We start from the raw sequence: 27,367 nt of genomic DNA, 5'->3' as shown, positions 1-27,367 counted from the left end.
GGTGCTTAATTGACATAAGCTGGTCACTGTAGCATTCACATCCTGCCAAACGCCGTCAGGGCCATGCTAAGCATGGCTTACAGGCGCCATGTACCGGTTGACTACTTCACCAAAAGATCAATTATTCTCTTCACCTTCAATTCAAGAAATAATATCACTATCAGCATGCCAATGCCTTGCGTTTCCTCCCACTCCGAAGCCCACTATTAATCCATCTATGCTCGGACTCTTCTTTTTCTTCTTATTATTCTTATTATTGGGTCAAATCAAACTCTTATCTTGATCTTTTGTCACTCATGAAGGTCCAAGTTCCAATGACATCCACAAACACTTCTCTGCAACAGTCAAAATTTGCATGCTCTATATAACATGAGTTCGATGAGACATCAATAACATCTCTTAATCATTCTTTATTTCGTTGAATAGATGATGGTCCACCATCACCACCACTTGGCAATTATAACTCTCTCAATACTATCCATTTTAGTGGTTAAATTTTTAAAATATATAAAAAAAATAAAAAATTTATTCTTTCATAGTCAATGACAATAATTAAGGAGCTGTGATTCTTTTGTTAGAAGCATGGACTTTCTTATTTTGTTGAAGATTATGATATATATATATAAGCTTATAATTATTTAATTATTAATTTAAGTTAAATTAGGATTATAGATTGAGTATAGTTATATATTTTGAATTTGAGTTGTCTAAATTCTTTTGAGTCCCAGAAGGAACTGAATTACTTGGCCTACTACTCTATATAAATCACATTAAGTATACCAAACTATGTTAAGTGGTCTGTCAAAGCATGTTGTGTGGCATTATGGCAAGATAATAAAGAGTTTTCTTTTTTTTTAATATAAGATTATTGATATGGCCTTACGTATACCGGCAGTGCACGGGTTATAAAAAGAGTTTTGAAGCAAGAAGTAAACAAGCAAGAGCGAAAGCCGTTTTGAATTGAAGCCGGGGAAGGAAAGGATAGTATGATCGAGGTAGTAAAGTGTACCTAAAGATCAAGTAGTAACATCTACGGGGGCTAATACTTCTAGTATTAATTACACTATTATTATTAAGCCGATAAAAAAAAAGTTGCTAATTAACCTTAAGTTGAGAAGGCAAGATGGGAGGAATAAGGGTAAAATCTAGGAGGTAAGATGTTACCTCAGACACAATTCCCTCAAGAGGTTTATGTATTCAGTTTCTTATATTGGCCATTGCATTAGTATTCTTGGATTGTCCTATATTAGTTTGACCCGTTTGGTCTAAGCGATCAAACCCTAATCTCATACTACAATAGTGATTGCCCTATGATTACATTTAAAACCTCCATGAATCCCTCTATTAGGTCAAATTAACCATAATCCGAAGAGTTCGACACCTTATATACACTTTATCTCTAAGCGTGTACTCAACCTCTACCTCCTATGTCTAACCTAACATGATCAAATTTTCAATCCTAATCATGTTTTTCTAATATGGAATTTGAGCTTTCACACTACAATCACAAGCATAAAGCAACATAGGAGATTCGCAAGGAAACTCAAAGACAATACGATATAAAGGAAATTAAATACATATAGTCTCTAAGTTCATGGTCCAAGGAACTAATAAAGGTTTAACCTCTTATAGTGTAGAGAATACTAATACAATCCAATACTAGAGAAAAGATTGAAAACATTATGGAAAACTCCCTCAAACTATCTCCAAGAGGATGGTGATGGAAACTCCCCGATTGGAGAAGATAATGCCATTCAATCTTGTACTCATTAGGTCAAAGGAGTGGCATCAACTTGTCCTTGATCAACTATCTTCAATTGCCAATCAAAACCCTAGCCATCAATTAAGATCTCACCAAAAATTCTCCCGTAAAACCTAACTCTTGGGCTTTAAACTACAGGTATAAAGATAGTGCACAACTATGTTTTATGTGTGTTTGACTCGTGCTAATCACTGGCTGCGCTAAAGACTCGAATCTTCATGAATTTCAAATTCCATTAATCAGCATGAACAAGAAGCACACTTGGGAGATTGTGTAAGAATTGTCCTTTTAATTTTCAAAACTCCTATAATAAGCACGCCCGTGCTTGGGTCATATGTGCTCTTTTCTGGAATGTTGATTTTTTGTTCTTTTTGCTCCAATTCACTCTAACTTTCTTTATTTTGTCCAAAAACTTGTTGGCTACACACCAACACACAAAATACCCGACAGAGCACTAAAATAGAGAAAATCATGCATGAAGACAAGCGGAGTGCATGTATTTATTATATGAAAAATATGTACATCCTGCACTTATCAATTATAAAGTTTTTTTTCAATATATTTAGTATCATTGCATTGAGAAATCATGTCTAGCAATGGGTACAACACAACCGCATATCCCAATCTTCAAGGAATGATACAAATTCTGGAGTATTCATATGAAGATTTAATTTACTCAAATCTCAAGAATTTTAGAATATTGTGGATTGTGGGTATGTAGATACAAATAAAGAAACTAAATTAAGGGATAATAAGCTGAAAGATTCCAAGTAATTAGTAAATAATTAGTAGGCAATCCATAATAGCACCTTCTCATGAATTGCAGTAATAATTGATTCGAAAAAATCTTGCTCAATATTTTTAAAGGAGTTTCAAGGTGATATTGAAAAGTAGGTCATAAAAAGTGGAGAATCCTTGTTGATTTTCTATCAAGAGTAATAATATTGGGTTTAAATATCATTGGGTTTAAACTACAGGTATGTGACGAGGAGCACGGTTGACCAATCAAATGAAGAAGTCAGTAATCAACCAACTAATGGAGAGGCTGGAAGGGTGATGGCGTGGCAGAGAGGCCTTAGGGAGAAGAAAAGCAGCGCACACCTTAAGGATTTCATTAATCCTTTACAGCGTGTCTAGTGAAAAGAAAGAAAAGGCACGTGAGTGGGGGACACAGTAATGCTAGGCTGGAAAGTGAAAAATAAAAGGAGGTGATAAAAAGAAGAACAAAGGAAGAAGACTTTTGAAGAGGCCTGGATCTAGTTTTCTCTGAGAGTTCCGGCAAGCTTTTCTAGTGACAAGTTTAGAAGTTGGTTACCTACCATTTTACTACTTTTTACTTCCTATTTTTCTTGATCTATGACTACATGAGTTTATTTAGCTCATGGAATGTTTATTTTGAGAACTTGTGTTGCTTTTAATAGATGTTCTTATTGAAATCTTGAAAATTTTATGTTAGATTGTGGGTAATTTGTTGTGATTATGGAAACATATTGATCAATCAAATTTGGGAAGCTGAATTCACAACATATTTTGGTGCTTTTGTTCAATCATGGCTGAAGCTATGAGATTGAAAGATCTGTCAGCAAAGGTAGGAACTTTATTTTCTATTCTAGATCAAAGAGAAAAATGCTTTGTAGCAGCAATGTTTAGAGGGATGAACAATTTGTAGTAATTGAACAATCTTTGCATAGTATATCCAAGTGTTTTTAAGCTCTACAACTCAATAAATCTGCAACTCAAATTGATGTGGCGCAACCTGTGAGTAATACACTAGGAGATGATGGCAAGACTAAAGAGTTACATCCCTTACAAACAAGACTAGTGAAGGTGGATTTTCCACGATTTGAAGGTGTGGATGTGCTACCATGGATTTTCAAGGCTGAAATGTTCTTCAAGTATTATAATATTTCTGATCCATATAGATTGGACATAGCTTCCATTCATTTTGATGGCCCGATAATACCTTGGTTTTAGATGCTCCAAAAAAAAGGCACAATTATATCATGGGCAGAGTTAGTGAAAGCATTGGAGGATGATTATGGTCCAACTTTGTTTGAAGATCTAGATTATACTCTTTTCAAGCTCACACAGGAAGACTCAGTGTCAAGCTATTATTTACAATTTACAACATTAGCCAACCAAGTGGAAGGTATGCCCATAAGATCATTAGTGACTTGTTTCATCGATGGTCTGAAGAAGAACTTCAAAGGTATATAATTCCTTTGAAACCTAATTCACTACCCAAAGCTGTTTCTCTAGCTCAATTATATGAAGATGAATATTTACCTATCTCTAAGACTCCAATCTGAAAAAATACATTTACTCCTGATCTTGCTGCCAATTCCACTGCCAATAGGATAATGACAATAGGCCTAAAAGCATTACCTCCTCCTTAGACAGCAAATATGTTTCCAACATTACCAGCACCTTCATCTAATTCTAAGCAATACAGAAAAATTAGCTTTAATGAAATACAACTAAGGAAAGCTAAGGGTTTATGCTTTAATTGTGATGAGAAGTTCTCTCCTTCACACAGGTTTGCCAATAGAAGACTATTGCTATTACAGTGGGCTGAAGAACCTCCTGACTCTATAGATCCAGTTGATGTTGATTTTGTAGGCAAGATAGAAACACCAACAGTATCTAAAGAAACCACTCCTAAATTGTCACTCAATGCTATGAATAGTACTTTTCTCTCGGGAACCATAAGGTTTGCAGGATCTATATAAGGGCAACCTATCAAAATTCTGCTATATGGGGATAGTGATGATAATTTTATTCAATCTAGAATTGCAAAATTTCTGCAATCGGATGTTTAGCCAACAAACTTTATCAAGGTTTTGGTTGGGGATGGTAATTCCTTACAGGTTAAAGGGTGTATTGATAAACTACAAATTTAAGTGCAAGGCCATACAATTAACCTGGCAGTTTATTTATTACCCTAGCTGGTGCTAAACTAATTCTTGGGCCAGCATGGTTAGCTACATTGGTTCCACACATGGTGGATTACAACTCTAGATCCATACAATTTTATTCTAATAATGAATTCATTACATTGAAAAGGGAAATTTTTACAGGACCATTACAAGCTTCTATTCACCAACTGCATAGATTGAGTATTGGTAGATCTATTGCTAAATGTTATGCTTTAACTGAAGTACTGACAAATACAAAATTAGATTTTAATTTGATAATTATCGAAAGTTTAATAATTCTTTGCATCAACATTCATCGTAATTAGATTTTCCTTCTCACATGCCTGTTACTCTTCAACAATTGTTATTAAAATGTCAACATATATTTTTTGTGCTCAAGGGTCTGCCTCCATCAAGAAATTGTGATCTTAGGATTGAATTAATTCCTAATGCTCAACCTGTGAAAGTTAAGCCTTACCGATATCCTCATGGTCAAAAATTTGAGATTGAATTGCAGGTCAAAAACATTATGGCTGAGGGTTTGATTAAGCATAGTATGAGTCCATTCTCATCTCCAGTGTTACTAGTAAAAAAAAAAGAGAGAGGACATGGCATTTTTGCACATATTATAGGGCTTTAAATGCCATCACAATTAATGATGCATTTCCTAATCCTACAATTGATGAATTATGTAATTAATTAGGGGAGGGGGGTGTGCCAAAATCTTTTCTAAATTGGATCTTCGGTCCTGGTATCACCAAGTTTTATTGAATTTAGCAAATAAATATAAGGTTGCCTTTCGCCATCACCATGGCCATTTCCAATGGTTAGTCATGCCATTTGGTATATCAAATTTCCTTGCAATATTCTAATCTTTGATGAACAACATATTTCAATTTACAATGAGAAGGTATGTCTTAATTTTTTTGATGACATATTAGTTTACAACATTGATTGGGGTAGTCATCTACATCATTTGGAAACTGTCTTATTAACTATTTAGAAACATAATTTGTATGCTAAGTACTCTAAGTGTAGTTTTCGGTTATTGAAAATAGAGTATCTTGGGCATATTATATCTGCAGCAGGAGTTCAGATGGATTAATCCAAAATTATAGCTATTATTGATTGGCCCAAACCTAAAACCTAAAACTCTAAAACAATTAAGAGGATTTCTAGGCATCAATTGGTACTATCGACAATTCATCAGACACTATGCAACCCTTACATAACCCCTCATTGACGTCCTCAAGAAGGACAATTTTTTTGTGGGCAGATCAAACCAATCAAGCTTTTATCAAACTAAAACAAGTAATTATGTCAGCTCGTGTATTGCAATTTCCAGATTTTTCATAGCCTTTATGTTAGAAACTGATGCCTCTGGAGTGGGAATTGGTGCCGTACTCAGAGAAAAAAATCATCCTATTGCATTTTTCTCTAGAAAATTAACTCCACATATGCAGAAACAATCTACTTATGTTCATGAATTATTTGTAGTGACATCAGCAGTCAGTAAATTTTGACACTATTTCATGGGTCATAAATTCACTATCAACACATACCATGAAGCTCTCAAATACTGGTGCTAACAAACAATTCAAACACCTGAACAGTAGAAATGGTTACCAAAACTACTTGGCTATGATTTTCAGATTGAATACAAGCCAGGAAAGGAGAATGTTTGAGCAGATGTACTATCTAGGAGTTTTCTATTGGCCTTATATTATATACAATGTAACTTCTTTCATACGTTAAATCAATTGCAAATGCAAGGTTCTGATTGTGCAGCCATTATCAAGTCATTTATGGTAGCATGGTTAGGTATTTGTTCCTAACCACTAAGATATTAGACAACAACTGCTAAAGGAATATCACAACACACCCATGGAGGGTCATGCAAGCTATTTGCATACATTTGCAAGATTAGCACAATTTTTCTGGCTAGGCATGCGGAAGGATGTCAAGCAATTTGTCAAAATTGTTATATATGCCAACTAGCTAAAATTGCTAATACACATCCTAGAGACCCCTTGCAACCACTTTCCATTCCACAACAAATTTGAGATGATATATCGATAGATTTCATCATATCTTTGCATATCTCCAAGGGATTTACAGTTCTATTTGTGGTGGTGGACCATTTGTCAAAATTTGGGCACTTCATTCCTATGAAATCAAATATTTCTAGCACCAGTGTAGTAGAGGCATTTATCAAGAATATTGTAAAACTTCAAGGCATTCCTAGGTCAATTGTGACTGATTGAGATAGAACTTTTTTAAGATATTCTTAGAAATATTTATTCAAAGCTACTAATACTACTCCCTCAATGTCTTCAGCATATCAACCTCAGTTGGATAGACCGACTAAGGCACTCAATAAGTGTCTTGAATTATACTTACGTTGTTTCATTTCAGCAAACCCAAAAGCATGGGTAGATTGGCTACCATGGGCACAACTGTGGTATAATTCAGCTTTCCATAGCAGTGAAAGTATGACACCATTCAAAGTAGTGTATGGTAGGGATTCTCCTCAATTAATTCCTTATTGTTCCAATGATAAGGATCATCCTGAGATATCAGCTCTTCTGCAACAAAGGGATGATATTCTTCTGCAACTGAAACAAAATCTCATTAAAGCATAAATAAGAATGAAGCACCTAGTTGATAAGAATCACAAGGAGATATCCTTTCCAATTGATGATTGGGTACTAGTTAAACTGCAACCTTACTGACTACATTTCCTCACACTTCAGAAGAACTAGAAATTGGGAATACACTACTTTGGCCTATTTAAGATCATTCAACAAATTGGTTTAGTTGCTTATAAAATTCAACTTTCTGCAACGGTGAGAATACACCCGGTATTCCATGTTTCTTTACTTAAGAAGTATGAAGACAATCCAATTGGAGTTTCTTTTCCACAGCAGTTAAATTTTATCACAAATGAGATAGGCCCAATTTTACATCAATTGTCTATTGTTCAAAATCACCAACTCTTTCATGATGGTCGTATCATTCCACAGGTGTTGATTCATTGGGAAGGCTTAACACATGAAGATAATTCATGGGAAGATGTTGAACAGTTGAATCATCATTACCTATCCTTTGATCTTGAGGACAAGGACATATTTGATGACGGGGATGATGTGATGATTGGGATGGCGCCAACGTTGTTGGGTTCCAACCACATGCACATGACGAGGAGTATGGTTAACCAATCAAATGAAGAAGTCAGCAATCAACTAACTAATGGAGAGGCTGGAAGGGTGGTGGCGTGGCAAAGAAGCATTAGGGAGAAGAAAAGTAGCATACACCTTAAGGATTTCGTTAATCCTTTATAGCGTGTCCAGTGAAAAGAAAGAGAAGGCACGTGAGTGGCAGAAACATTTATCCTAGTCTAGAAAGTGAAGAATAATAGGAGGTGATAACAAGAAGAACAGTAAGGAAGAAGTCTTTTGAAGAGGCCTGGATCTGGTTTTCTCTAAGAGCTCTGGTGAGCTTTTTCGGTGACCAATTTGGTATTTGGTTACTTACAATCTTACTACATTTGACTTCCTCTTTTTCTTGATCTATGACTACATGAGTTTATTTAGCTCATGGAATGTTTATTTTGAGAACTTGTGTTGCTTTTGATGGATGTTCTTATTGAAATCTTCAAAACATTTTGTTGCATAATTTGTTGTGATTGTGGAAACATATTGATCTATCGAATTTGGGAAGCTGAATTCACAATAGAAAGCTACTTATGTAGCTATTAAAAAAGGTATTAAAAAGCTTGACTCCAAAAATTTAATCACGTAGTTATTACAATAAAAGAATCGAGTAATTTATTAAAATTTTCTTTTGATGAACTAATGAGGTTATTGTAAGCACATGATATAAGAATTAATTGATTATTTGAAGAGTACAAAGAGAAGGCATTTTGGGTGAGGAAGACAACCACTAATATTGGAGAAGCTGAAAGAACAACAAGTACAAGCCGTTAAAGAGGACCATTCTTTAGTCGTGGTCCTAGTAATGAATATGGCAAAGAGTACTTGAAAGGAAAATTATAATTCATTAAGAAAAGAAATAATAAGACTAACACCATTATTATCATTGCAAGAGATATAGGCATGTAAAAACTAATTGCTGGTCCAAAGACCAACAAGCGACTTTTACAGTAGAAAAAAAGAAGTATTAAGCATTTTATAGCTCAATTTAATACTTAGCAGTAAGTCTAACAATGTGTGTTTTATAGATAATCACTATTTGAACCATATAAAAGGCATCAAATTTATAAATTGAAAAACTTCAACAAAAAGTTAAATAACACTAAGAGAAGAAAACAAAGGTTTAGGGTAGGGGAAGCAATAACCATGACAACCAACAATTTATTATATCAAGGTATTTCCAAAGAGGGTAAATGTGGTTGAAATATCAACTAAATTTGGTTTAAGAAAGGTTGTTGAAGATTATGATAAACCAGGTTCATATCATAATTATCTAATTATTTAATTATTAATTATTAATTTGAGTTAGACTAGATTTATTATCTGAGTATAGTTCTCTAATTTGAGTTAGAGTAGCATTAGTTTATTTAAATTTTGTTAGAAATTGAATTATATAATTAATTCTCTACATAAAGCATGATTTTATATCACTCTATACACTTATTCAGTATGTATCTGATGTAGATTGTGGAATTCGATGCTAAATCTAGTGGGTTTCACATCAACAGTCTTAGGCTAGCACTTCAAGATGCGAGAGAGAGAGAGCCAAAAAAAGCATTTCAGACCCTAAATAAAGAAGGTAAAGCTCTCTCGGCATCATTTGAATAAGGACAAGGCAAAACTAGGTGGCTTACAAGAAGCTTACCGCCGTAAGTAGATTCCAGAGAACCTTGCAGGCATGTTTATACCCATAAAAGGGATTCAGAGCCAAATCAGAGAACCTATGAGCAAGGCTTATGTTCGTAAGGATGCCCGTAAGGACCATTTAGTGGAGTTTACAATTACAGCATACGCCCATAAGGACGGTGGCAAGAAACAACACAGTGAAGTTTATGGTCTATACTTACGGCTGTAGGCTGGACTGTAACATAAACAAAAGACCTTATGGATATGACTTACAGTTGTAAGTGTTTCCGTAAGGTTCGCGACTATCTTCTCCAACTCCCTTATGGCCATGTCCTTATGCCCATAAGCAGTCGGGTATAAATAGATCTGATAAGGACTTTTAGGGCAACTTTTATTTTTCTTTAGAGCGACTCATGGAGGCAAAGTTAAGGAAGAAATTAAGGAGATGGATCTCCAGCACTCAAGGGGCTATTCTAAGGGAGATTCGGCTCCGCATTCAAGGGCATTAAAGATCAAAGCCGTCAAGCTCACCTTGGTCGCGTGCATTAAAGCTTTCCTAGGGCTTCTCTAGTGATCCTCCATCGGCATAATTGAGAAGGGGGTTTTCATGTTTTTCATGTCTCATCCCATTATTTGTATCAAGAATGCTAACCCTCCTTTAATGGAGGGCTAATTTGCAGATATTTGGGCATAGTTAAACTCTAGGGTTTATTTCATTGACATTGGTTATCAGATCTTTGATTCTTTATTTGTTTTCTTAATTGCAATCATTTCTATTTGAGTCTAATTGTATGTTTAAATTCTTGGTTTCTAACAAGACGAAAGTCCTAGCTATCATACTCGATGTGCTTTGTGACAATAAAAAATTCTCACCTAGCATAGACATGATGCAATTCGAGGGGATTGTGAGTAAGCCTCTGGTTAGGGCTTTGGAGACCCCATCTCTCTCAATCCTCCCAAGTAAGTTAGTGATAATCTCTGTACTCTTTACAATCACGTGAAGTAGGTTTTAGGAGAAATTACATATCTACTCTGTATTCGGATTCGGGGTAATCTCTCTCTACGGGAGATTATCTACTTAAGAAATTGTTATTAGCTTACAGTGAGGTTTTATAAAGTGTTAATGAAATTGTGTCGATGTCTGTATCATCTTTGTGATAAGTGTACAACATTCATATATTTTATATCACTTTTTATAATCATTTGGCATGAATTAGAGTCATACTGTGGAATTCGATGCTAAATATAGTGTGTTTCACATTCATAGGCTTAGGGTAGTAGTTCAAAACAAGATAGAGCCAAAAGAAGTATTTTAGACATCAAACGATGAAGTTGGAGCTCTCTTAGCATCATTCGTATAAGGACAAGGCTCGTGACTATCTTTTCCATCTCCCTTATGGCCAAGTCCTTACACCTGTAAGCAGCCCTTAAGTAGTCAGGTATAAATAGACCTGATAAGTATTTTTAGGACGTTCTTATCTTTTCTTTTGTGCGATTCTTAGAGATGAAGTTAGGGAAGAAGTGAGAAGAATCTCCAACACTGAAAGGGCTATTTGAAGGGAGATTTGGATCTACACTCAAGGGGATTAGAGGTTGTAGCCATCAAGCTCACCTTATCAGTGTGCGTGGATGCTTCCGTAGGGCTTCTCTGGTGATTCTTCATCGGCACAATTAAGAAGGGGGTTTTCATGGATTTCATGTTTCCTCCTATTATTTGTACGTATGTTGGATGCTTGTCCTCCATTAGGGGAGGGCAAGTTTGTAGATGTTTAGGCATAGTTAAACTCTAGGGTTTATACTTTTGACATTCGTTGTTGGATCTTCGATGCTTTAATTGTTTTCCTAATTTCAATCATTTCTATTTGAATCTAATTGTATGATTGAATACTTGGTTGTAACGAGGTGAAAGCCCTAGCTATCATGTTTGGTGTTTCTACGTAAAGAGAAAAAATTCCCTTCTAGCATAGACTTGCCGTAATTCGAGAGGATAGCGAGTATACATCAGGTTAAGGTATTTTGGAGACTTTGTCCCAATCCTTTTGAGTAGGTTAGTGATAATCTGCGTGCTCTTTGCAATCATGTGGAATACTGAATTTTAGGAGAAATCACATTTTATCTATATTCGGATTAGGGGTAATCTCTCTCTTTGGGAGAGATTATCTATTTAAGAGATTGTTATTAGCCCACAATAACGTTTTGTAGAGTGTTAATGCGATTTTGTAGATATATGTATCAGCTCTACACCTATTCAGTTACTCTTCGCCTGAGAAATCAAGGTTTAGTATAATTCTAGAAACCTTTCAGTTCAAATAAGATTACATATTTAGACAACCTTTGTCATGTACTTCATAACCTTAGAGGGATGCTAAGTCCGGACATCACTTTCTTCCTTAACTTCTATCCTATTATCTCCCTTATTTTCTTATATTTGCTTTCTTTTTGTTCACACAAACATCATTTGATTATTTAGGCTATTTTTCAGGTTTAGAGTTATTACTAGTATTCACTTTCTTCCTTGTAGACTAATACTCAGCACTTACGCACACTTTATTACGCGATCAGCACTTAGACTTGTGTCCCTATCACTTTGCACCTATTTAATTACTCTTCTCTTCAGAAATTAGGATTTAGTATAATTCTGAAAAGCTCTAAGTTCAAATAGGATTGAAAACCTAGACAACCTTTGTCTTGTACTTCATAACCCTAGAGAGATGCTATGCCCAGACATTGTTTCCTCTCTTGATTTCTCGCTTGCTTATATAGTGTTTCTTATTTTTGTTTTCTTCCATTTACACATATATCACTTCATCACTTAGGCTATTTTTTGGAATTAGGGTTATTACTAGTATTCACTTTCTTTCTTATAGACCGACACTCTAATTTACACACACTATTATTACGGAATCGACACGTACACTTGCATCCCTATCAAAGCACCATAAATGTGCCAAGTTGTGTTAAGAGGTGTGCTAATTAAGGTGTGTGGCTATGTGGTAACAATCTTATGTGACACTGATGAGATATAAAGACTCTTCTCTTTCTTTTCTCTATGAGAGTATAATTTTTTTCATAAACATATTTAATTAAATGTGAATCTTTTATAAGGGTACTTAAAAAATAAAAAAAATATTTAAAAAAAATGGTGAATATTTTTATCAATATTTTAAAATAAAATAAGGATGAAAATTCATGATGATATAAAAGGAATAAAAAAGTGCAACACCATCATGGTCTAGTGAAAAGGCACTATAGCAGTGAATGAGTTGGCGTAGATTCGAAACCTAGCACAAGTGCGTACTATAAAAATTATATGTTCACTATTTACTATTGGCCAATACCGTTGAGCACTTTTATTCATTGTATATTAGGTACTAGTGTGGGTCCCATGTGGGAAGAGTCATTTTCCATCTCTCAAGGTTTGCTTGACAAGCGAATTTATTATTGTGGAGTTATAATCTTTGATATGCCATCTTAGATTCACGTGATAAGGTTTCATTGTCTAGTATGTTAGTCTATTCCACATAATAAATCTCTATAGGGTGATTAAGCCACGGTAACTAATGCACTTTCGTACCTACTGGGTTTTCAACAGCGCTTGTCGTCTTTGTCAAAAATGAATAAATAAATAAATAAAGTATTGATAAGTTGGGGAATCCAAATTTCAACAATTTTCTCCCCATTTTCTTTAAAGCTATATTGAGTGGGAGTAAACTCGAATTCTGGATGCGCTTTCAACAGGAGGGATAGATTGTCTTAAAAATAAAATAAAGTAACCAAAAGATAATTAATTAACTAATAAATTTTAAAAAGTACTCAACCATGCAATTAATAATAAACAATTTTCGCATCCAGAAACGAGTAAATTTTTTACTAGGTCACTAAACTATGACTCATTCACTTTGACCACAGAACTTCAATTTGTACCAATTTGATCACTCAACTTTAATTTAATTTCATTCATTTGGAGGTCTAAATCAATTGATTTACTACCAGTAAAATCAAATTAAAGTTGAGTGACCAAATTGATACAAAATGAGCCAAAGTTTAGTGATCTACTGAAAAATTTACCCATTCAGAAACATATCTCCCACAACATTTGCATGCTTAATTAGCATGAGAGCATGAGTAAACAGATACGCCCCTTGCGTATTTGTAAATGCACGGGTCGCATGAAGACAGGACAAATAAAACACACATTAGGGTATTTGACAAGATCCCCTTGCATATATCCCGCAAGTGCACGGGTTTGTCGAAGTAATAATCCCGGGTGAGCGGGTATCGAATCCACAGGGAGTAGGGAATAAAAATACTTAATTCGATTCTTAGCTATGTAAAAGATCAATGATAATGAGTGTGACAATGATTCAATTCTCAACAGTAAAAGCAACAAGTAAGAGAGCAAAAGTAAAGAAGGGGGTAAGGCAATCGATAAAGATGGGATACCCGGATAATGCTCCGCCTAGGATAATTGTTTCAAGTGCAAGAACCCTCTATTATGCTTTCTAATCAATGCAATGGTGAGTCGTGAAAATCCTTAATTACATAGTCCCAAATCTAAAGTCAACTATGCCTAACTCTATACATGTCCCGGAGGAGAAATCGAACAATCTCAACACCTCGCACTCGCATAGAGTTGCAATGAGCTCTAGGGATTCCAAGTGATAAATCTCTTCCTTATTATAGACCTAACCCTCACTACAAGAAATACAGGAATAGGCAACGGGTTTTTCCGTTGCTAAAAACTACATTTCCGTTGCTATAAATATTTACCAATGGAATCCACAACGGAAATCTTCTGACGGCTATACTCAAGTCGCTATTTACATTCCGTTGGTATTATAAAAATCCGTCGTTATTTCTTATGTTCTACCAACGGAGAAGTCCGTTGCTAAACATAAGCAATCCGACGTTAATATATTAATAAAATATTCATTTTTTGATGATTCGCCAAAGTTCTGTTGCTATATTTCTGTCGCTATTTTTACATAGCAACCGAAGGTTTCGTCACTATTATTGGTATAGCAACGAAAAGTTTTTATTTTACTAACAATATTTCTCTTATTTTAGTAACGGACTATCCGTCGCTATGATCTTATTTGTAATGAAAGAGTTCCATTGCTATGTCTTTATTAACTACAAAATTCATAGTATTCCGTTGCGAATTTTCTTGTAGCGACGGAATTATGGTTGTTTTTTCTAATTAGCAACGGATTTTTTTTTCGTTGCTATTTTATTATAGCAACGAAATTTCTGTTGTTGTTTTTTATTAGCAACGAATTTTCTTTTTTTTTCCGTTGCCATTTTTCTTATAACAAGTTGTTGTTTTTTTATTAGCAATGGATTCTCTTTTTTCTGTTGCTATTTTTCTTTTAGCAACGAAATGTCGGTTGTTGTTTTCTTATTTGCAACGGAATATCCGTCGCTATTTTTTGTTATTAATTATCTTAACTATTAGCTACGGAATTTGTTTTTTCACCCAACCTACACAATTTATTGCACAAATACAAAAAATTGCCCATACAAATACAAATAATCCATAAAAAAAATTCTCATTTCAATCATACCAAAAATACAAATAATCCATACAAATAATCCAACGTTCAATCATACCAAAAATGCAAATAATCCATACAAATGATCCAAAACATTCAATTCATACCAAAAATAGAAATAATCCATACAAATGACCAACATTCAATCATACCAAAAATACAAATAATCTACACAAATGATCCAAAACATTCAATCCATACCAAAAAATACAAATGATCCAAAACATTCAATTCATACCAAAAATACAAATAATCCATACAACAATCCAACAATCCATGACAACCAAAAATCCATCATCAATAATTCTCTAATCCATCAATATAATTGTCACCAACAAAGTGAAGTAAAAAGCCATCATGAACATGCATTGAATTACCTTGAGTTTCTTTGTTTCCTCTTCTTGGCCATTATCTTCCTTTAAAAGACGACTTTAAGGTTCCTTTAGCAATGGAAACATCAAAGAAAAATCTAATTTATAATTTTGGTGTTCGAAAGTAAAATTATTATCATCTCCGATTGAAGGTAGAGAACTGAAAGACATTCTTTTGGGCATTAGAACCTGATATTAAAATCTATATAAAAGGACATGTTTCATTCTATAAGCATGAACTGAACTAATAAATTGATGTCTATATAAGCAAACAATTAGGAAAAGATTAGATATTGTCCTTTGTTTCAATAAGCCAGACGAGTTATCCTTGAGAGATGCACTAGCGAAGCAAATATAGAACATACCTGTCCAGTGTTTGCTTCCTCTTCCCCAACAACCAATATGAAATTGTACTGAGCTAGCTGAGCTTCTCTCACATGTGAATAATAGAATAAGAATACCACATGAGGAGAACTGAATAGCATGCATTATCTAATAAATTTTCTCACTATTGAAAATAGAATCTTGATGCAATATAAGTTTGAACTATGATATTCACAAAGTATAATAGAAGAGCATTTAAGTTGTTAAAAATTTCACAAGTCATCTCAACCTTTTCAGTTTCTAGGGAAAATAGCACAAGCTATATGTTCCCAGTTCATTCATTCTGTGCAAGTTTAATTCAGTATGCAGCATACCTAAGCATATACACAAGGCGTAATAATGTTATTGTTTAGATTGCAATTGGTTAAAAAGTTGCAAAGCTTGAGATCTATTATAGAATCCCAAGTCCAAGTTAGATCAAGTATTAAAAGTAGATTAAATGTTATTTAGGCTTGACAAGCCTCATTCTAAACAAATAAAAATTAGAATTTAGATATGGTTTATAGATCAAATCTTATTACCTTTGAATAGTGGCAGTATTGATCATTAAAGAAGTGACCCGGCAGCGTACTTCATTGATAAAGATAATGTCGGCTACAAATGAATTCTTTAACCCATTCTTCGCCAGCGACAAAGGATCTCTTAAAGCAGCAGGAGCATGATTTCACAAACAAAGATAAGATTGAGCAGTTTTACAATCCAATTTCCTAAAAGAAAAGCAATTGATCCACAATGGTAGAACAATGAGGAGATTAGATTGATGGGTACCTTGAGGTAGGAGAGTTTCGCGCTGACGCTGGAATAAGGGCCTAGGACGCCGGCCGACGGTGAACCTCTCCGGAATGGGACGATTTAGTAATGGAGAGATTGTGGTGGTCCGGGTGGTGACGGCGCGAAGGAGAAAGAGAGGGGAAGGGAGGAGGGGAAAAAGAAAAGAGAAGTTGCAGCCCTAGCCTTTTAATGAGTCTAAGGTTTATTTATTTTTTTTAAAATTTATTTTTTTAATAGGATTTTATCATTTAATCCATCATTGAAAAATCTAATATAAGAAAAATAAATATAGGAGGTTTAAATTAACACTATATATTGCATTCATATTATATTTTCTTATAATTATAGAAAATAAAATAAATAAATATTTTATAGATGAACATTAAAAAATTTTATAATTTTCTTTTGATAAATTGTTGTATTATAAATCTATAGTAACAATAATTAAAATAAATTAATTTAGTAAAATGAGAAATTCAAAAAAAATAAAAAAAATTTAAATTACAATTATATGTATACTGTAATTTGGTATATATACAATAATTATATATATATATATATATCATAAATTAAAATTTATAATTATTATGAAAAAATATTAAAATTAATAATTATCAAATTAATATTAGTACAAATAAGTTCAACATATTAAATCTTATTCTATTGGTAATTTGATGCTAATTTTGTCGCCAACATCCAAAACTAATGATGGAATATTTCCATTGCAAGGTTTCATAATGGAAATTTCCGTTGCTACATTTCCGTTGCTATTCATTTAAATTCCGTTGCTACTATTTAACATTCCGTCAGTAATTTAACACAAATAACTTGAACATATTAAATCTTACTCCGTCGGTAATCTGGCACGACTTCCGTCGCCAAAATATACAAATAACAACGGAATATGTACGTTGCAAGAGTATCGCAACGGAAGTTCCCGGCAAATTTTACGCGGGCAAATTTTAGCAACTGAATAACAATGGAACATATTCCGTCGCTCATATTCCGTTGCTATTCAATTTATTCCGTTGCTATGTCTTCAAATTCTGTTGGTAAGTTAAAAGAAATAAATTGAATGGATGAAGTTTTATTCTGTTGGTAATTCGATGCTAATTCCGTCGCCAAAGTCCACAAATAGCTACGGAATAGTTCCGTAGCAATTTTTCCGTTGCCTATTCCTGGATTTCTTGTAGTGCCTTTGGTCCAGGTGGAAGGTCCCTAACCACAATTGAGCCCTAGATACTAAGATCACCTCAACGTTTCACTCCGTTGCACGCGCAACTAAGCCCCAGCGGAAGTTCATCCCTTAGACCATTCACTCTATTATGGCCGCAAAGAACTCGAGGAACGGAGGTAGAATCTATCACACCGGAGGGGAAAGGGGACGCTCCTGTACCTCTCGACTCACCCTCTCAACCCTCTCCAACCTAGCTTTGTCTAACGCTCGTGGTGTGTCACTCACTGACAAGGTTACCAACAAGAACTCTCAACCCTAGTGTCACTCTAGGGGAAATGTTCATACAATCAAGCATTCAAAGTTGGAACTCACAATAAACATCAATTTATGGAAAGCATAATAAAGAGGTTCAAAGAAACAAATACATCCTAGGGTTCACAATACCCGAGTACCCACTAGGGGTTTAGCTCTCCATGGAGCTAAGTACAATCAAAGAAATAGAATGTAAAAGCAATGAATCCATAAAGAAACCCCCTCGATAGTCGTGTCGATGGTCTTGTGGAAAGTCCTCTACTCGTCGTCCAAGGATTCCCTCGTCTGGTATAGGATACGCCTCGACGGAAGCTCCCCTACTAACCTTCTTCCTAAGGAATGACGATGTCGGAGCCGTAGAACCTCTCCAAAACCTTGGCCAATACCCCTCGAAACCCTAGCCGAAGCCCTCTCTCAAGTTGGGGAAAATATGGAGAAAAGAATACTAAAATCGGGGCTGATTCGACTTTAAATAGGGCTGGAATCGGGCGACTGCACGGGCGTGGATGCTTCACGCGCCTGTGGGGAATTTCCACACGGGCGTGGATAAGTTCCACACGCCCATGTGGATTCTCTGAACTCCTGTTTTCTCGGCCGGCTGTGAACAGTGCCGCTACAGTGCTCGCTGCAGTGTTGCTACATTGCTCTGCTACAGTATCCAGCCTGAATAGCTTCCCGAATCCATACTTTCATCAGGGTAACGCAAACGGGCACACATTCACGTCGTGGATCACTTGCTTCTTCAATGATAGGTAAGTTGGTGGAGCTCTTGTTTTATGTGAATAAGTCGGAATGCTCGAGTGTGACTGCCTTTGTGCCCCTCCAAATGGATGTGCCAACTCGAATGCGAGGAGGTTGGCACACACTCTAGCATCTCACATCGACCTATGTCTTCGCGTTTGAACCTTAGCAAGATTTTCTCCAAAATTGGTGCATTGTAATCCACATTGGCTTCATTCCTTCATACTTGGCCTCACAACCCTACCTGCATAAAAGTAGCATAAAAACACACATATTAGTGTAAAAACCCGAGAAAAGTAATGCTCAACATAAAGAATGATCGCTTCGCATTCATATCGCACAAGCACTTATCAGTATTAAAATAGCTATATAAAATGCAATCATCACACACCATAATAACAAATCATTTCGAAATTGAGAAATCAATATGTTTAATTGGCCAAGGAGATTATGGCGCACTTAGAGCAGTTGGTGGGATGACAATAACTCGAACAGTGCTAAAGTGCTCACAGTGCATTCATGAATTATACCAACCTTGCACCTCAAATGTATCTTTCTGTTTCTCTATATATAGATTGCAACCAAGTTCATAAGGAAAGAAGAAGAGGAATAAGGTTTGGGAGTATGAAGTTTCTACTTTCAAACATTGTTGCATTGCTTCTTGTTTTTTACCTTTTGTCATTGGCCAGCGGAAAGGAGGAGAAAAAGAAGGATGTTTATATAGTTTACATGGGGGCTGCAGCACCTGCTTCTTCTCCGGAGACTCTTACTCAAACGCATCTTCAACTTCTAACTTCGGTTATTAAGAGGTTTCGTTTTTCATTTTTAAACGTGCTTGCTTCAATAAAAACTAAGCTCTTAATACATATATCAGTTTATTTAGATGATGATGTGGAGCTATTAGAATTTATATATATATATATATTAATATATTTGATAACTGCAACTTTAAACATAAATATATAATATATATTTTTTTCCTACTGTCTTATAGTTAAACTTCTGCTATTGCACCTGGGAAATAAGACCAGTTATGAATATAATATCAATATTCATCTTGTGTTAATATTTGATCAGGCACGAGCATCCAAAGCTCATCCAAAGTTACAAGCATGGGTTCTCCGGCTTTGCTGTCAAGCTATCGAAGGACGAAGCACTCGCCATGAGTCGTAAAAAAGGTGTGATATCGGTGTTTGTCGATCCTATTTATCACCTTCATACCACTCGATCATGGGACTTTCTACAACTCCAAAACTCCATAGAAACAAGCTCACCATCAAAATCAATTAAGGCTGAGGCGACATCTTCTTCAATTGGAGGTGAAGATACAATTATTGGACTTTTAGATACAGGTATAAAAACCATCATGCATAAAAAAATTGATGGAATCACTTATTTATTTATTTTGAAAATGTCATGACTCATGACATATGTGACTTTGTTATTACTTTACTTTTTTTATAAATTTCAGGGATTTGGCCAGAATTACCGAGTTTTAGTGATAAAGGGATGGGTCCACTTAAAAGAAAGGGATGGAAAGGGACTTGTGTCAATGCAAGTGACTTCAATTCATCCAATTGTAACATGTGAGGCTTTCAATGATCATGTTTGTTAATTACAAAGAACCAATAAGTTTGTCTCAAAGTTTCACAAGACCTTATTAACCCTTGATTGCTTCAAATTCCTTATGCATCCTTTAAAATTCAATTTTAAAGAAAAATTGCAATTCTATTTTTACTTAAAACCTTCCCTATTCCTTCATGAGTGAGCTTGCCTTGTGCCATGCGATCTCCTATAAGTTGACGTGTGACTGACTCCCTGGGGTTTATTGGGCCCGAGCGAGCTTGCCTTGGTCTCAAAAAGCAATGCATGAGTAAGCCCAATGGCTAGGAGCTCAGTACTAGCCACGATGGCTAAAGAGTTCTTTTGTCGTCTAGTGAGTTTACTCTAGGTCAACCCTAACCCCAATAAGCCCCTAGGATTCTAAAGGGCCAGGTCGAGCTTGTAGTCCAAGGGAGCTCGTCCGACTTCAATGAGTTTGCCATGGCTAGCCAAGCCTCCTAGGAGCTCATTAGGATTCAAGAACCCTAACGAGTCGTTAAGAAATATAATGGAATCTTTTTTATCTGAATTATACTAATCTCATATCACGTAATGTTAGGGAATTATTCTTTGAAAATTTTATCCCAAATAATATGTGTATATATATGTATTACTTAAAATAATAGATTTATTTTTTTACTGGCCCCATTATACTTGAGTATTGTTTAAATGGATTCGGTTGAATTTTCTGTGGGAAAAGTCATATCGCCTCTAGGAGTTGTATAATAAATTAAGAAGATTTATTAACTCGATATGGTTCTTTCAAATTTTTTGAGTGCACATTAGAGAACTTTTATTATCCCATGTCCCATTTGATATCTAATCGAGCTAATAAGCTATTGTATTTTTGTACATATATCTTTTGACAAATCTTAAATGGAAAAAGGGAATGCTTGTCCAAAAATTATATCCTTCACGGTTTATATGCTAAAATTCCTCATTTAACTCTTCTTTATATGATTTATTTACCATGATAATCATTTAGAAAATTGTTTTATAGAACAAATACATATTTTGAATATATTATATATGTATAACATAACATCTTTAACGATGAGCATATATTAAAAATAATTAGTACATTTATTTTTTAAAACAATAAAATTTAATTAAAAAAAAAACTTTCTATGAAACAACATACATATATATATTATAAATATATATATAACCAAAACGAATCATCACATGCGTCACCTTTGAAACAGGAAGCTCATCGGAGCAAGAGCATACTCAACCGACGACTCCTCCCTTCCATACTCCTTCACCGACGCGGATTCTCCAAGAGACGACGACGGCCACGGAACCCACACCGCCTCCACCGCCGCCGGCGCCGCCGTCTCCAACGCCTCCTACTACGGAGTCGCCGCCGGCACCGCCAAGGGCGGGTCTCCCACCTCCAGGATCGCCATGTACAAGGTTTGTGGCTTGTTCGGCTGCAGCGGATCCTCAATTCTAGCCGCATTTGACGATGCCATAGCTGATGGCGTTGATGTGCTCTCAATCTCACTCGGCGCTTCATCGGTTTTCTCCAACCCTGACTTCGACAAAGATCCGATCGCTATTGGATCGTTCCATGCGGTGGAGAAGAATGTGATCGTAGTCTGCTCCGCTGGGAATGATGGGCCGTTGCCGGAGAGTGTTGTCAATGCGGCTCCTTGGATCTTGACTGTCGCAGCCACCACTATTGATCGGAAGTTTGAGTCCGATATCGTGCTCGGCCGGAACAAGCATGTCATCAAGGTATATGTGTTATTTTATAACCATCGGGTACTTGGTATCCGTCTATTTTGACTAATTTATATAATTAATAAAATCGTTAAAGTTAATTGATAGGGTAAAATTTATAAAAATTTATATTAATTTTTTAATATTATTTTATTTAAAATATGATTTAATTAAATATACAGTTAAATATAATTTATTAGAAGTTATAGAATTATATTATATATACCATTTAAATTTAAAAAAAATATTTTATGTTACATAAATTTTTTATAAAACCAAGTAAAAAAAATTTTTAAAAATCTCTAAAATAAAATGAGTAAAAAATGATTGGAGTGGGTATATATATATATATATATATATATATATATAATTTTAATATTTGTTTTAAAATTTTCCTTTTTTTTGGTGATTATTAATATTATAATTATTTTATTAACTTAATTTTTCCTTTAAAATGTATCCTGGCAGTGTACATGATGGGTTTGGAAAAATGTGTGGGCTTTTAAAGTTGGAAAATTTTTATGGACTAAATTATTAATATTATGTAATATTTTAAAAATAAATTTTTTATTTTTTAATTAATGATAAATAAATATTAATAATTTTTTAATATTTAAGTATTAAATGAATTTATTTAATTATTTAAATTTTGTTCAACTAATTATGATATTAATCAATTTATTCATACCAAGTTTTTTTGGACAAGTCACTCCCCTCAACTAATTAATTATGTGAAAGTGAGATAATCCCTTAATCTCTCACTTGGCAACCGAAAGACTATACTAAGTTTTGTTGTTTTAAAATTCAGATTATTAAGATTTTAAAATATTATATATAAATATAAAAGTTTAAAAGACCGGTTGAGGATCAACTCCTTATCACGTTAGTGGAGGTCAGTGGTTTGTCTAATTTTTAATTTTAAAAAAAAATATTTGTAATATACATCTGGATGCATACTTTGAACATAATATGAAAAAAAAAGTAAAATGAAAGTATAAAAGATCAAATTGTAAAGACCAAAAATATTAATTATAAATAACAAAAAAAATTTTAATCTTCTGCTAAATTGTTATATATTGTGCTCATAAAATATCAGGGGCAGGCAATAAATTTCTCTACATTGAGAAAGTCCCCAACTTTCTCATTGATCTACGGTAGATCAGCAAAATCGAAATCAAGGTCTAGTACTGATCAATCAGCAAGGTAAGTTGTGCAATATCATTAAATTATTTAGATCATTTTTGTTGACAAATACCTCTAGAATTGGGAGGCAATCCTGAAGTCTCATGATTCAGTAGGCTTCGCTAAAAAGTCAAATACAAACACTACCAGCAAACATTTCACATTTAGTTTTTACTTTATATAAAAATACAATTTTTTTAACAAATGTGATAAGAGTAGTTAGTTAGGAGCATGAGTTTTGACTAGGAATTGATCATCCAGTCTACACATTCTCACTTGACAATGCAGGAGTCCTAGTTGCAAGCCAACATCTCACACGGGGAACTCATTATTACTCTTATATTCGACAGAATTTGAATTAAGGATATTTGAACATCCCACACAAAGATTTTTGTTGTGGGGCCAAATACATTGTGCTATGAACACGTTAGCAATAAGGCATACTTGTTTACAAAAACATATCATCCATTCAAATTTCAGTCACAAATCGTTGTACACCACGCTTATACTCTTTAAAATTAATCCTTTTTCTAACTTTAAGTAAATTTCAAACTAAGAATATAAAATAATATATTGAAGTTTACATTCATTAAACTCTATTATGCCAGGTCATCATGTTATATTTTGCCACATGCACCTAGAGTGATGCATATCTAGAAAAATCCAAGTAATTATGCAGTTTACTGGAGCATATATAATATTAGCCCCACTTCTAAAATAGTTTTAAAAAAAAATCATTATGCAGCCACTGCAAACTAGAGTCATTGGACAAAAAAAAGATCAAAGGAAAGATAATTGTTTGCAAGAACTCAGACGATGACGACACATCAAATTCTATAATAGTAGATCAGTTAAAAGGCTCGGGAGTAATTGGAGTGATACTAGTTAAAGATCAACAAAAATCTATAGCTTCTACTTACCTTGATTTCCCAGTCACTGAGATCCTTCTCCAAGCAGCTGATGAGCTCTTCACCTATATCAACTCTACCGAGTAAGCACTATCTTTATTAATGTTCCATTTTATTTCCAATCTTTCATTGAATTTTTTATAAATCAAATGAAAAAGTTTAAATTCTACCTAGTTTGTGACTGCATGGCTAAAAACAGGAAACCAGTTACAACCATTCTGCCAACTGTAGCTGTGACCAAGTATAAGCCTGCACCACAAATAGCTTACTTCTCTTCAAGAGGTCCTTCATCACAAACAAAAAACATCCTCAAGGTGAGCTTTCTTCTAATGAATATTTTAGTACTATGTAATGGTTGGTTGGTTAAGAGGTTATAGAATGCATACAGCCTGATATTGCAGCACCTGGAGTGGACATATTAGCAGGATGGCCTATGACTTTATCATCAGATGTACCGCCAGGAAAGAAGCCTTCAGGATTCAACCTGTTGTCTGGGACTTCAATGGCTTGCCCTCATGTCGCCGGAGTTGCAGCCAACATTAAGTCTTGGAACTTGGCATGGAGCCCGGCTGCAATACGATCAGCTATTATGACCACAGGTCTTTACCAAAACTCAACAGCTTGTTCACTCTCATATAAAATGAGTTTTTGAACTATAACCTACAAGTTTTATTTTACCTGGTTTTTTTGTTGCAGCTATATTGATGAACAATAATAAGACACAATTAATGACTGATTCAGGCTCTGTTGCAACACCATATGATTTTGGAGCAGGAGAAGTTAATCCAACTGCTGCATTGCAACCAGGTCTAATTTATGATGCAACACCCAAAGATTATTTGTTGTTTCTGTGTAACTATGGTTATGATAAAGCTAAGATCAAGCTTATCAGTGCAAGTATCCCTGTTGGATTTAAATGCCCAAAGAACTCTAGTAAAGACTTGATTTCTGGTATGAATTATCCATCTATAGCTGTCAGTAACCTACAAGGACAAGAGAAAAGGACGGTGAGTCGGACGCTGACCAACGTGGGAGGCAAAGAAGTGATCACATATATTGTAAGCGTTCAGTCTCCTGTAGAGGTGGAAGTAAAGGTGGTGCCTGAGAAGCTTCAGTTCACAAAGAAAAATAAGAAACTTAACTATGATGTGACGTTTTCTGTGAAGGACTTCTCCAAGAAAAGCGATTTATTTGGGTGGATCACTTGGTCAGATGACAAACACAGGGTTAGAACTCCATATGTACTTAGCAGAAAATAACAAATGTTGCTATGAAAAATGCATGCCTTAAAACATGTAATAGTTACATATTAAGGAAAAATAAAACCTGCTTATCTATGAAAATCATCTCAACTTTGAAATTATGGAATCTCTACCATATGTAAAGTTGGTTTAAAAATATTAATTTTGATTAATTAATGAAAAATTTTGGTTTGAGCTTCCTATCAATAGAAAAAATTTTAATGTCAAGTATAAGATATGATAAACTAAGATATATATATATATCAACTTTAAAAATATATTAATTTTAAAAGTTAGATCATTAAAACATATAAAGAAATTAATTTTAGGGAAAATTATTTTTTAATCCCTGCAAGTTTCAAAATATCCCAACAGTCCCTTATTTTTCATTTTGCTTACATTTTAGTCCCTGGGTGTAACTCTATCAATCAACTCCATGGAGAATTCCAACTTTACCATACTGTTTGGTGGTGGAAGGGGGAGGGGGGGAATTGGCACCAAGTCATGTCAACTTTTTGAAAAATTGTATGGATGCTAGCTTTGAACCATATTGCCACTTAAATTCTGTACTTTCTATGCATTTTTAACCTAAGCTGCCTTTGTTCTTCTTCCATCATCCCTTGTGTTGGATTTTTGTCTCCATATATGTAGTATAGATTTGTCTTTTTACCTTGGCTTTTTTTTATGCATTCCGGTTCTAACCATTTTCTCTACTAGGGGGTCAATCTCTGAAAGTTTTTGTCTAATCTTATTGTGAAGTTTTTCATGGTCATGCAATTGTTAACTATGCTTTCTTCATGTAGGTTGTCAATGGATACCTTTTACGCAGTTTAAAGATATAAGGGTGGAGGGTTGTGTCCTCTAGTTCACAGTGTTGACTCCTTGGGAGTCAATACTAGATGTGATATGCCATAGATGGGGCCTTGAAGTTTCCAATGTCAAAGTGAAGTTTGTCACACCCGATTATTCCTATTAATTCAGAGATTGACATTTAGTGTATGTGCCATATATATCATATGCTAGATAGCGCCACCATTGACCTTATTGTTGATACTGATGCAAATGCGGTGGATGTGCCCTCATGTTCTTCACTCCAGTCGTAAATATCATTTGTTTGCTTTACGGTTAGTCCTTCTATTTATGTTTGTCCCTTCAATGCATTAACCAACCGGTCATTGCATTACAAATGTCCTTCTTGTTTAAAATTAATATTTACCATTCAGGATATAAAATTATCATTTACCATTTATGATTTCCAGTTGTTTTCTAACGTTATCATTTAGTATTACCAGTTTAGCCTTAAAATTATAAGTTTTCACTTAACAATATTAGTTTCTACTTAAAATTGTCAGTTTTCGCTTAGTTTATGAAGTTACTGCATAACATTCTAGTTTTTTGCCATAAATTATTGTTCTAATCTTGCTTATGGTGTACACAACGACAGAAATGATTCATTTTTGGAGAGTATATCAATCAACAGAGGCATGTTTCCACCACATCAATATAATAAACCATGGGGGTCTTATCCATCCGGCCTTTATCGAAAAAGCCTAAAATTGTTTCAATGGAAGACGGTGATCGGTTTTGTGAAAGTGAACAGTTCAAGGATGTACTGAGAAATTTTGCTATCAAATAGAGGGTAACTGTGACATGCACTGGTGAAGGTTGTCAGTGGCGTGTCCATGTGCCCACATAAGGAAACCACTAGACATTTAGGACCAAAACAATGTATCACACGCACACATGCTATGGAGGTATTGGCATTGCCTCACATCAAGGCGTCCAAAACGTGGGTAAGTGCACATGTCATACAAAAGTTGAAGGAGAATCCCTTTTATAGGGCTCTTAACATTCAGCGTGATATGTTGCGAGATCCTAGTGTTAAT

At 34.7% G+C, this 27,367-nt stretch overlaps 1 protein-coding gene across 1 annotated transcript; it reads left to right on the top strand.

The window, feature by feature from the left end:
• The first annotated feature begins 19,435 nt into the window (after window positions 1–19,435).
• On the top strand, window positions 19,436–25,603 carry LOC120271913 (CO(2)-response secreted protease-like). The gene is made up of 9 exons (XM_039278599.1): window positions 19,436–19,632; window positions 19,901–20,175; window positions 20,295–20,409; window positions 21,631–22,165; window positions 23,247–23,353; window positions 24,078–24,323; window positions 24,440–24,554; window positions 24,629–24,839; window positions 24,937–25,603. Exons 1-9 carry the CDS (start codon window positions 19,448–19,450, stop codon window positions 25,497–25,499), a joined length of 2,352 nt encoding a protein of 783 aa, XP_039134533.1. The 5' UTR covers window positions 19,436–19,447; the 3' UTR covers window positions 25,500–25,603.
• Window positions 25,604–27,367: the final 1,764 nt, after the last annotated feature.

This window comes from Dioscorea cayenensis, chromosome 11 (assembly GCF_009730915.1).
Source record: "Dioscorea cayenensis subsp. rotundata cultivar TDr96_F1 chromosome 11, TDr96_F1_v2_PseudoChromosome.rev07_lg8_w22 25.fasta, whole genome shotgun sequence".
Lineage (NCBI taxonomy): Eukaryota > Viridiplantae > Streptophyta > Magnoliopsida > Dioscoreales > Dioscoreaceae > Dioscorea > Dioscorea cayenensis.
This window is presented reverse-complemented; position numbering and strand designations above follow the sequence as displayed.